This window comes from Lepidochelys olivacea, assembly GCF_965140295.1.
Source record: "Lepidochelys olivacea isolate rLepOli2 genome assembly, chromosome: 3".
Classification (NCBI taxonomy): Eukaryota; Metazoa; Chordata; order Testudines; family Cheloniidae; genus Lepidochelys; species Lepidochelys olivacea.
In genome coordinates this window covers 149,790,136-149,802,643 of record NC_140413.1, presented here as the reverse complement: position 1 = coordinate 149,802,643, position 12,508 = coordinate 149,790,136, and the positions used below count along the sequence as shown (strand labels likewise).

Below are 12,508 nucleotides of genomic sequence, written 5' to 3'. Positions count from 1 at the left end.
ACTGGCCCTGTTGCATGCTGGGAGCTGTAGGCTCTGCTCCTTTATGTTGAAGATGGAGATACTCACACAAAATGGAGCTATGGCACAGGCTGTGGCTTCTGGCAAGTAACGAACTAAGCATTTGGCTCAGGTGGACAGAATTGCTGGGGGCTGCAGCTGGGGTAGGTATAAGTGTACTGGGCACTGAGGACCATAGAGGTGGCTGGTGGTGCTACTTCTTCCTCTGACAAAACCTTGCAAAGCTCCTGCTAAGTCCTCAGAAACCTGCAGGCAGCTGTAGCCAACCCCTCACCCCCCCCATGCACCCAGACTCCCTATAGCTTCCAGACCTGACAGAGTTCTCCCCCCTGTGAGCTGGTCACTGCTCCCCTACTTCCACACTAGAGGGACCAAGCAGGAGACAGGTGCCTACAGCCCTCCTATACCTACAGCCCAGAAGCAAATGGTGGGAGGCTCCTGCTGAGCAGAGGCAGGTGCTGGAGTTGCAGGTGGTAGGATATAGAGAGCAAACAACCACAGAAAGTGGAAGGTAGGTAACCACCAGCCCCTAGCCAGGCTTTTACTCCCAGTCCCCTACTGCTAAAACTCCTACCCCTCCTGTTGAGGATAGGGCTGGACTCTTCCCCAGACTCCGCCCCACTTAGCACACCAGGCAAACCTTAGATCAGTTAGCCCCTCACAGCTGCCCTCTGACCACCAGCAGCCCTGAGGGCCAGAGCTTAAGAAAGGTCCAGCAGCTACTAGCCCCCTCCCCCAAGCTGCCTTAGTCCTGAAGGTCCATCCATCTGATTTGGGTCCTGGCTCTCAGGCTGCCCCACAAGGAGGAAGGGGCAGCTGAGCAAGCTACAACAGGGTTTACGGGGAGAGAATTAACCCCCAGAAGACAACCTACAGGAACTACCTCACCCAGGAGTGTGCTGGCTCCACCACTGGGCCTTGGCTGTGACAGGAAGAGGGTGCCACTTAGTGGCAAAGTTGGAGTCCTGCACCTCTTCCACCCCTTTGGAGAGAAGCACAGGGACACTCCCAACCCAAGAGCAGCTCTCCAGCCTGCCACATGGCCCAGGGGGAAGGGTGAACTCATCCCACACTGGCTCCATTAGGCCTCCTGCTGAAGGCAGCAAGTCAAGTCAGAGCTGGCACTTCCTCCACATGTGTGTTCCAGGACCAAGATCATCAGAGCCAAGAAGGTAGCCCAGGAGAACACAGAAGCAACTCTTCCACTGTGTAGATTTTAGATTGCCCAGGCAAGGAAAGCAACTGCTAGCTTAACCAGTAGATACTCAACCACCACCTCAGAGGATCCAGGTCAGCCCAGGAAGAAAGCCCCTGAATTCTAGGTCCATTAAGGGCATTGCTGGTTGTGCAAACTGGAATGGGATCTTAAGAAAGCTCCTGGGGAGAGCAGGCTGAGGACACAGGTTGCTGCCCAGAGACTTTGGGGCAGTGTAGATTAGTTCTGTTGTTGGGACAAGACTTACACAAATTGCAACAGAGGCAGGACTCCTGCTGGCCTCTGCCTTAGCCTTCCACAGCATTTGCACATGTGCAGCTGCCCACTGCTGAAAAAGGCAGAGGTGAGCTAACCCAGCTCCTCAGGAAGACACTGTCAAAGTGAGGTAGGTGCCCTCCACATGGGAGCGGGAGGGTAAGCAACAGAGCAGGACTAGGGAAGTGGCTAGGAGCTGCAGCCTCAAACCCTGCCTTCCCTTTGAAGGGACACACTCAGTTCCCTGCACTTGGTACACAGCCTGAAGTTTAGCAAGTGCTACCCTAGCAGCCAGATACACATGTGCCAAGCAGGGGCAACAGCATCACAAGCCCCAGCCTCAGCTCCTACTCCAGGGCCTTTCATTAAACTGACCCCAAGGGCAGGGGCTACAAGCGCTTGGGGCTGCAACTGGTCTGAGCAGTTCTCCGAGAGAGAGCAGGGCCGAGCACAGCAGCGTTTTGAATGCAGCACTCAGCCTCCACAGAGCACTGCTCTCCATGACTCCCCCCCACACCTGCCATCACTCCCTTTGGGTGCTGCAGGGACCCTGGGCACCACCCCAGTGGGAAATACTGGGGCCCACTCTCCCCACAGTGTACAGCTGGCACAGACAAGGCAGCCGCTCTGTGTAAACCGCATTCTCTATTTGATACTTTAATTTCAGTAGAACAAAAAACCAGACGGCCGACAAAAATACAACATCCTACCCTAGGATGCAGGCAGCTGCCAGGGGGTTGGGTATTGGGCTCCCTGCTGTGCTTGGGGGGGAGAGGGCAGGGACCCTCAAGCTCAGTGCTCACCCCAGCTGGGGCAGGGTGGGTGCTTGGTGCCCAGGAGCAGCACAAGTCCCCCCCCATGGGGGAAAAATCAGAACCCATCAGCACAACCTGCCGCCCCAAGCAGCTGGTTCAACACAAGCAGAAAGACAGATGGACCAGACAGGGCTGGGACCCTGCAACCCTACCCCCTACTGACAGGGGGAAACAAGTGGGGAAACACGACACTAGGGGAGCCGAGGAGTCAGTAGCAGTTGTAGAGGCCAGGCCCTGCCCCTTCCAAGCAGAGATGATGCAGGGAGCTAAGATTGGAGAGGGAATGGCCCCCTTTAGTCCACCTCCTCCATGCGGGATGCATCTTCCTCTCCCTCTAGTGGGGGTATCTCATCAGGGACAGCAACGCTGGGCTCCTCTGCAATCACCTCATCCTCATCGATACCTGGGGAGGGAGGGAGATGTGCAGGCTGGTTACTTTGAGGGCCACCCCCAGGATCACACACACAGCACAGCAAGGGGACCTCCAGAGAGCATGGGGCAGCCACAAGAGCAACATGGTCTGAATGGAGGAACAGGCCCCTACTTCTCAGCAAAAGGGCAGTAAGCCAAGAGTGCAGCTAGGCCAGGGCCCTCTCCTGGAGGACTGGGCAAAACGTTTCCAGCCCATCAAGTTGCAGCAGAAAACCAGCTTTCTATCAGTGCTCTTTCGTGCATGCCAAAAGCATGTCTGCTTTCCCTGGAAAAACGCACACTGCTGTCAATAAGCCATGGCCTGAAAACCACCTTTCAGTTCAGAGATGCTGCCGTGGTGCCTCCTGCTCCCATTCTCCTCCATGGGCCAAACTCGCCACAGGATTACATTCCCCATGATGCACCACAGCAGCTAATGGGAGAGTGGTGCATTGTGGGAGATGTAGTGAGTCCCACAGAGACAAACAGAGGCATGACATACAAACTCCAAGAGGCCCTGGTGGCAGCATTGCTGAATCAGAAGTTACCATGGAACGTTTTGGGTTTTCAATTTCTTGCTGAAGTGTCAGTTTTCCCACTTTAAAAAAAAAAGCCCATTTTCAAACCAGTTTTCCACTCACGTGCTGCCAACACCTGCCACTGGCCTTCCACACACTGGCTAATGCACAGGCCCTACCATGCTGATTAGGTTGCATGCCACTCTAGCTTGCACATTTTACACCCTCCTGTCATGATTTAAGACTAGGATATGCTTCATGCCAGAAAACAGTGCCTCCTGCTGACTGTTCCCTCCACTGCACTTCCTGTGTGAGCCAGGTCAGGAAAGCTCGCCTTGGGACCACTCCTTCCATAAACTGAGGAAAGGATAAGCCAGGACTGAGGAGTCAGAGCTCCTTCTAGTGGCCAGCATGAGTGTCCTTGGAGCAGGATAAGTGTTATTACCACTCGTTCCCAAGGAGGCCTGCTCTGTGCTGAAGCCAAAGACAAGCTCAACTGGCTAACATGCCCCTGACTTCTAGCTTTCAGGATAAGCCACCATGAACAGGTCTCTGGATCCCAGACATTGAAGAGCTGAAAAAAGCTCCTTCCCCAGTGTCTACCATCAAATGCCAACTCTTTGTGGTTCCCAGTCACCTGGGGCACTTACCCAAGCCGAGCTTGATCATCCTGTAGATGCGGTTGGAGTGGGTCTGGGGATCTTCCAGGGAGAAGCCAGAGGAGAGCAGGGCTGTCTCAAAGAGCAGCACCACCAGGTCCTTGACAGCTTTGTCGTTCTTATCAGCCTCAGCCTTCTGGCGCAGGGTCTCCACGATGGGGTGGTCAGGGTTGATCTCCAGGTGCTTCTTGGCCATCATGTAGCCCATTGTAGAGTTGTCCCGCAGCGCTTGGGCCTTCATGATACGCTCCATATTGGCCGTCCAGCCATAGGTGCTGGTGACGATGCAGCAGGGCGATGAGACCAGCCGATTCGAGATGGTCACCTGCAGAGGGACCCCAAGGTTAACAGGCCAGACAAAAAATAGCAGGGTCTAGTGCTTCTGACTGGGTCTGGTCACAGCAGATGCAGGGACTCCAGCCCTTATGTCATGCTCAGCAGGAGACACCCACAAATGGCTGAGGAGCCACAGGCAGTGGAGACCTGGCTGCAGGGAAGGGCACAGATGCTCTCCACAGCACAGCACCTTCCCTCTGGCTTGGCCACATCGTCACCACCATATCCAGAGGACAGACAGCCCCGAAGCAAATAGGGATCTCTCAGCCAGCTTCAGGAACACTGCCTGGAACAGCTCCAGCAGCTCAGCCAACCCCTTGGTACCCAGTACACATTCCCAAAGCACTACCCCTACAATCAAAGTTTTGGGTCAGTGCCCCTCACCTGCAGCCCAAAAGCTTAGAGCAAGATGCTGCAGTGCATGCTGGGACTTGTAGTCTCCTTCAGCTGATCCTCTGCTGGAGACAAGGGAGGCCAGAGGCCATGCACTGAGCCAGGGTCCAATCCTTGTCTGCATTCAGTGAGGCCCCACTCTCCTTCCCCATTGAGCCAGGACTTGGCCCTGGGCTGGGATCCTCACCCCACCCCTAGTTACCTTCTCAACCTTCTTATCCAGGATCTCCTTCATGAGCTTGCAGAGGTTCTCAAACTTCGCTTTGCTTTCCTCCATCTTCTTCTTCTCGTCCTCATCCTCGGGCAGCTCTAGCCCCTCCTTGGTGACTGACACCAGGCTCTTGCCATCAAACTCCTTGAGCTGTTGCACGCAGTATTCGTCGATGGGCTCCGTCATGTACACCACCTCGAAGCCACGCTTCCGCACACGCTCCACAAAGGCGGAGTTAGCCACCTGCTCCTTGCTCTCACCTGTGCTGGGGAAACAAGAGGTCACCAGGGCTCGGAGCTGGCTACACTCTGGGGTCTCCAGCAGTCCCCTGGTAGGGACTGGCTAGACTTCGGCTGAGACATGGCCCCTGCGAGGCTGATGTTGAAGACCTCTTAACAAGGGTCTACAGGCCCCACGGTGCCAGGGATAGGGCCTGGCCATTCCCTTAGAGAAATGAGACCACAAAACTTGCATACCCAGCTCCCAGCCAAGGATCCCAAAGCACCTGATTAACAAGAGCCTCTTTCTAGGAAGTAGAGTTTTGGGGAGGAGACTCCCCTTTCCATACAAGCCCACCTGCCAGGGGAACTCCCCGTGTCACACCAGCGACCAGAGGAGCCAGGCAGTAACTCGGCAGAAGAGTCCATTCTGGGGTGGCAGGAGGGGCCCGCACAGGAATCTAACCCTCTTGGTGTTGCATTAGCTACACCAAATCTAGCAGGCTGAGGAGATCCCCATTCTGAGGGACAGTCTCTGCCTGGGTGATGGGGGAGGAGGGAGGTTTCACCCCCCCGGCCGGCAGCCCTCACCTGTGATGTAGTAGATGCTTTTCTGAGTCTCTTTCATGCGGGACACGTACTCAGAGAGGGAGGCCACCTCGTCGCCAGACTGCGACGTGTGGTAGCGTAGCAGCTCCGACAGGCGCTTCCGGTTGGTTGAGTCCTCGTGGATCCCAAGCTGGGGGCAGAGGAGGTGATTTATATGCAGGCTCCAGTAAGTGGCTCACTAACACTCTCCTGCCCTCAAGAGCTGGGAAATCTAGCTCCTCCCTGCAAACACCCCACCCACACCCAAGGGCTGAGGTTGGGAGCAGATGCAGTTAGTGAGGCATTTCCAATCAAGCACCCTGGGGCACACCCACCCTTCTTGGTTGCTAAGACAACAGATTGTTTGGCCCCTCCGCTCCAGAGCCCTGCCAGGAAGAGCAGGTTTGAGCCTTGAGCCCAACCCAGAGAAGTCACCATCTTGGAACCGATCATAGACTAGTTCTGGATCCTCAAGTGCCTGCCTGTGGAGCATGTTGAGGCAGAGCAGCGTCCCCTTTGCCCCCAAGTGCTGGGCTAGCTGGCTGTCTCTCACCTTGAGGTTCTTGGAGAAGGCTTCATAGAATTTCTTGTAGCTTTCCTTGTCCTCTGTCAGCTCCGAGAAGAGCTCCAGGCACTTCTTGACAATGTTCTTGCGGATAACCTTGAGGATCTTGCTCTGCTGCAGCATCTCCCGGGAGATGTTCAAAGGCAGGTCCTCAGAGTCCACCACACCCCGGATGAAATCTGAGGGGAGGAAAGAAGCCAAGGACCAGGGAGGGCGATCAGTACAGCCAGGCTAAGAACTCCATACACCCATCCCCCATGCACGAGAACAGAAGTGCCAAGCAGGAAGCCCAAGCTCCAGGCTGCGTCAGGAGACCTGAACCTCTGCATCCCTCCCAGCAGTGCCGCAAGACTGTATGATGTACTGGGGTGGTGCAATGGGGAGGAAGCAACTAACATAGCTGGGAGGATACTAGAAGCCAGAGAGCTTAAGCTGTTTAGAGAGGGAGCTCTGCACAAAGGTGGGGTGCTACACAGAGGGCTCTTACTCAGGTACTCTGGGATGAGCTCATCACAGCTGTCCATAATGAAGACACGCCTCACATACAGCTTGATGTTGTTCTTTTTCTTCTTGTTCTCAAAGAGGTCAAAGGGGGCACGACGCGGGATGAAGAGCAGAGCTCGGAACTCCAGCTGCCCCTCCACAGAGAAATGCTGCAGGTTGGGAGACACGGGGGGTCAGATGAACAGAGCTCCCAGGACTTCATTCCTCTAACCCTCCCCGGGGGAGAGCCCTTCCCTTTGGCCCGGCTGCAGGAGCACCCAAAGGACCTTGGGTAGGGGGACTGAATGGCTACCTTAGAGCAAACTGCACAATGCATCAGACAGACAAGCGGGACAGCAAGTCTCCCAGCACCCTGACTCTGCACTCCCCTTCTTCCCCACTGTACCAACATCTCCGCCTCCAGCAAATGCTGGGCAGGATCTAAGGCCCCCAAAGCAGCAGCTCCTGTCCCCATTTGCTCATGCCAGAGAGTGGCAGCCAGGGCCTCAGGAGAACCCTGCACACATGGATGAAGCAGGGGATTGGGAGTGAGGGTCACCCGGACCAAAGGGCCAGCAAACCTGCACCACACCCAGGTGGGAGGCTCCATGCCCAGGACCAGCAATGACAAGTCAAATGGGCTCAGCCCAGCTATTTGCTTCCCCTGACAGGGGAACCAGCTGCAGTTCAGTCACTTCTCACTGGGTCTAAAGGAGTATTTTGGGGCCCCCCAACTTCCTATACTAAAGCCCACCCCTGTGATGAAGAAATGTAGACCTGTACACTAATCCATCTTGCTTTGAGGTAAAGGGAACCTTGGCCTCTACCAGTGTGCCCAGCCCGGCCTCTACACTCACCTTGACAGCCAGGTGGTCCTCCCAGTCATTGGTGAGGCTCTTGTAAAACTCTCCATACTCCTCCTGGGTGATGTCATCAGGATTGCGGGTCCAGATAGGCTTGGTCTTGTTCAGCTCCTCCTGGTCGATGTATTTCTCCTTGATCTTCTTGGTCTTCTTCTTCTTGCCCTTACCACCCTCTTCTTCCTCCTCATCTGAGCCCACGTCCTCGATCTTGGGCTTCTCCTCATCCTTGGGGGCTGTGTCCTCATCCTCCTTCTCCCCCTTCTCTTCCTCTGCCTCATCGTCACTGATTTCCTTTTCCCGCTCCTTCTCCAGCTGTAGGGAGAGGAGCAAAAGAGGGTCATGGCCAAGGCACCTACCTTACTCAGGGCCTCCTATGCACAAGAGATAAAAGGCAGCGACAGAGACACAGTTGCCCCAAGAGAGATGGGAGTTTCAGTCTGGTGGGTTCCATGCAAAGGCTAAACATTGCAGTGATGCACTGCAGGTATAGCACTGGTTCAAATTTCTCACATGTGCTTTCCAGTGGCTGGGCCAACAAAGAGGATAAAGAATCTATGGCTACCACCAGCTGGTGAGACCCCCATTGCTCCTGCAATAGAGAACAATGTAGGTGAAGACAGAGTGCTGGGGTCCAGCCTCAGTCCCTCGCCTGGCAGTTTAGGCAATGGCCCAAGGTGCTGGCACAGATTTAGGGATGCGAGTCTGACTACGCAGTACACCCTTTCGGTGACCCCACTCCCTAGCAACAGTGAACTAATTCCTACCCTCGTACCATTCTGCTGGCCAATTCCTGCAGCAGCAGGATGAATGCACAGCCCTTGCCTCCAGACCCTGGTAAAGCCCATCACGGTCTCTTACACGCACACCTGTGTGCGGCTTGGAAGACTCAAGGTGGAATGTACCATCCTCTCCCCATTCTCAGCTTGGGCTTCCCCCCATGCTCCATCTGGCCTTCCCATGGGTCCCACCATCTCTCACATACGTACATAAAGGGTGATGGGGTAGCCGATGAACTGGGAGTGCTTCTTCACCACCTCCTTGACCCGCCGCTCCTCAAGGTACTCTGTCTGATCCTCCTTCAAGTACAGGATCACCTTGGTGCCACGCCCAATGGGCTCACCTATGACATCAGGAGAGAGGCAGTGGCATTACTGTCTACAGGTACTGGACAGACAGTGGCATTACTGCCTACAGGTACTGCCTACAGGTTACTGCTTACAGGTACTCTGCAGATCTCATGTCAATGTCAGGTACAGCCCACAGCTAAACTAAAGGGAGGATCATCACAGTGTTTCTAATAGGAACCAAGGTCAGTCACCCCATCCATAAGCAGGGAGGGAAGATCCACAGCTATCACTGGCCCTGCACCAGGCTTAGACCATGGATTTGGTTAGCACTGAGGGGTGCTTTCTCCCTCAGCTTTCTCCACAGATTAGACCTGGGACCTAACCCAAGCTGACTGATCACTCAGGCTTCACACATGACCCCATGAGCCTGGACCCTCTCCCTCACTGATTTAAGCTTCCCCACCAGGTGTCAGCTACAGACTACAACACCTTATCCAGCCATACCATCTTGTCACCAGCCACCTCAAACCCCTTTAGGGGCCCCATGGCAGACAGGGTGGGAGGGGGTGACTAACTTCACACAGATCCCTCTCTCTGGGACCCCTTGGCATACAGAGGGGAGGGGAGTGGCTAATTCCCTGCAGACCCCATTACCACAGTCCGCACCATGATCAGCTTTGACAGTGAAGGAGCCCCCAGCTGATGACTCCCAGGCATACTGCTCGTCATCATTGTGCTTGGAAATGACCACGACCTTCTCAGCCACCAGGTAGGCAGAGTAGAAGCCCACGCCAAACTGCCCAATCATGGAGATATCAGCACCCGCCTGCAAGGGGAAGGAGAATGGGTGAGAAAAGCAAGACACCAGAGACAGGTAATGTCTGAGACGCAACCAGGTGTGTCCCAATAACAGGGAGCTGGGCCAACACAGAGATAAAGCCACAAATACAGACAGGGATAGGGCAGGGCACAGTCACCTCTTCTCTGTGCAGGAGGGACCGGGGAACACATGAACAAGCCAAAAGCACTGCTGGCTGCTCCCTGGGAGGACACAGGCCCAGAAAGGGGTAATTTCTTAGCCAAGTACTGAGTGTTGAAGTTGCAAGGCTCTGCAGAGGACATGAGCCCAGTAGCTGGCCAGGCCCACAAGGGGTCCAAGCGCTCTAGATCCCAGGCTGAAGGCCACTCACCTGCAGGGCTTCCATGAAGGCTTTGGTACCAGATTTGGCAATAGTGCCCAAGTTGTTGATGAGGTCCGCCTTTGTCATGCCGATACCTGTGTCCACCAAGGTAAGGGTGCGGTCCCGGGGGTTAGGGATGATGTCAATTTTTAGCTCCTTGCCACTGTCCAGCTTTGAGGGATCTGTCAGGCTCTCATAACGGATCTTGTCCAGGGCCTAGGGGAGGACAGAGACCGTTAGCAAGGCCCACCCACCATTCACCGGCTCCATGGATCCTGTACTCTCCCTGCTCCGGGCAGGAAGGCCCATGGACTCTCGAGATAGCATCACCAAGACACAGATCTGCCACAAAAGCTCTGGCTTCACTCAAACCCCTCCAGAGGGCAAAACAAGAGGCCCTTCTTAAGAGAGGCACCATGGCTACCCCATCAGAGCAGCATGCAGGACAAAGAGACAGGCTCATTCATCCACCACATGCACAGGAAGAGAGAATGCCTGGAAACAAACAGGAGACACCAAATGCCAACTCCATGCCAGCTCCTTGAAGAGCAGCAGAAATGAAACTAGGAGATAGGGGCCACTGCCGGCAGGGCTGCACCACCGAGTTCCGCTCGTGCCAGGACCTACGGGCATACTGAATTACTACTCCAGCGAGACCGTGGGGGTGGGAGGGGAGAAGAGGGAGATTATTTAGGGCTCTCCAACCCTTTCCTAAGGGCAGGTGACCACCAGCCCATCTGGCATTAACCAGCCCCCTCGTTGGCCATCTTAGGACAAAGGCAGGGAAACAGACCCCCCACCCCCTCAGGGATGGGTCCTCTTGGGCAGGGCCGAGGCACCTTACAAGGCCCTGCCATCAGTAGCCAGGCTCCTTTAAGGGCCTCAGCAGGTAAGGGAAAATCAATGGTTGCCCCAGTAACAGGGGCGGGCAGTGCCCGCTGTACCCAGCGGCAGCACTGCAGAGCCCCGCACTCCCGCTGGGGGCGGGCGGCCCCCCCTCCCCGCCCCGCCAGCTCACATCGGAGGCGTTGGAGATGATCTCCCGCAGGAAGATCTCCTTGTTGGAGTAGAAGGTGTTGATGATCAGGGACATGAGCTGGGCGATCTCTGCCTGGAAGGCGAAGGTCTCCACTTCCTCCTCCCCATGCTGCACTCCTTCAGGCATCTGCAAAACAAGCCCCGGGCTCAGAGCACCTGCCTGGCGCCCCCGCCTCCGCCTCCCTCCCGCGGGCCTGCTCCCCGCCGGGGCGGCACGGGAGAGGCGGGGCCGCCGCCTGCTGGGCGACCAGGGCCCCGCTCCCCACCCCAGGCCGGCGGGGCCGGGCCGCGTCCAAGGCCCAGCGGGGCCTCCAGCCCTGGAGGCGGGGGCCGGGCGCTCCCGCAGTCGAACCCGCCGGGCCGCCGCCCCGAGGGGCCCCGCTCAACATGGCAGCGCCCAGCGGAGCCACGTGCGCCCCCCGCTCCCGCCCCGGCGCCCCCCGCCCGGAGCGCGGCGCCCCCCGCCCGGCCCGGCCCGGGGCCGAGCCCCGCCGGCCCGCTCGCCCGCCCGCGCCGGGCCGGGCCAGGCCAGGCCCCCGGCCGCCCTTACCGCGATGGGTGGCGGGAGATCGGGCAGAAGCGGGCTCGGACCCTGGTGCTGGGACTGCGGCGCGGCCGGGAGAGAGAGAAACCAGGGCCGCCTCCGCCCGCCCTATATAGGGGCTGAGCCCGGCCCGGCCCCCGTCTCCCTCCGCCTTAAAAGGGCCGGGCTGGCTCGGCAAGACTGGGGATTATTACGGATTCTGGTATTTTGTCTCCGTGCAGCAGCCCTTTTCCAGCCAGACACATATGCCCCGGTTCCCCCCTCTCACCCCAATACCCGGGAAGCTCCTTATATCCCCTACTCTGTCACCCCAGTACTTGTAAGTCTGCCTGGTAGTCCAACGCCTGACACCCCAATTCCCCACTCACCCCATTATCCAGGAATTCCTGTGCCCTATCCCCCTGATGCCTCAAATCTCTCAAGGGATTCTTCCTGGCACCCCACCTCCCCTCTGTTCTTGGGGGCCAATTCCCTTGTAACTCAAAACCCTAGGAACCCCTTAACACATCAGCAACTCCACTCCAAGTACCATCCCCTGTGTTTCCCTGGCTTCCACCATCTCTTCTCATACCGCTGCGTCCCCTCTTCTGCTTCCGCCCATGGTCCCTCCCTGATCTGTAATTTTCAAGAAGACTAGAAAAAAGTTGACTGCCAACATTTAAGAAGGTTAAACTGAATGACGGGCGTGTAGACAAGGCCTCAGTCCCACATGACATTTTGATTAAAAAATGTAGCACTGTCACCCCAGTACTTGTCAAAAACCAAAGTGACCCATATTAAATGGATTAAAAAATGATTAACTAACGGATTGCAAAGAGTAATTGTAAATGGAGAAGGATGTTTACAAATTGGAAAGCGTTCAGCAGAAAGCAACAAGAATGATTCAAGGTCTTGAAAGCATGCCTGAAAGTGAGAGAACTTGCTCATGGTCTACATTCAAGTACCTACATGGGGAAGAGATTCCTGATAGTAGCTGCCTCTTGAATCTCGCAGGAAAAGTCATAACAAGATCCAGTGGTTGGAGCTGAAGCTCAATAAAGTCAAATTCAGACTAGCAATGAGGTGCAAATTTTGAACAGTGAGGGTAATTAACCATTGGGAGGAAAAAACTTACCTAGGAATGTGGAGG

The 12,508-nt window shown here is 56.0% G+C and overlaps 1 protein-coding gene across 1 annotated transcript; it reads right to left on the bottom strand.

Moving 5' to 3' along the window:
- Positions 1-2,115: 2,115 nt before the first annotated feature.
- HSP90AB1 (heat shock protein 90 alpha family class B member 1) lies at positions 2,116-11,519 on the bottom strand. The gene is made up of 12 exons (XM_084623031.1): positions 11,386-11,519; positions 10,816-10,962; positions 9,807-10,013; positions 9,283-9,442; positions 8,536-8,669; positions 7,544-7,861; positions 6,691-6,856; positions 6,192-6,382; positions 5,642-5,789; positions 4,824-5,092; positions 3,884-4,217; positions 2,116-2,707 (listed from the first exon to the last, which is right to left on the bottom strand). Exons 2-12 carry the CDS (start codon positions 10,960-10,962, stop codon positions 2,598-2,600), a joined length of 2,184 nt encoding a protein of 727 aa, XP_084479157.1. The 5' UTR covers positions 11,386-11,519; the 3' UTR covers positions 2,116-2,597.
- Between the last annotated feature and the right edge of the window lie 989 nt (positions 11,520-12,508).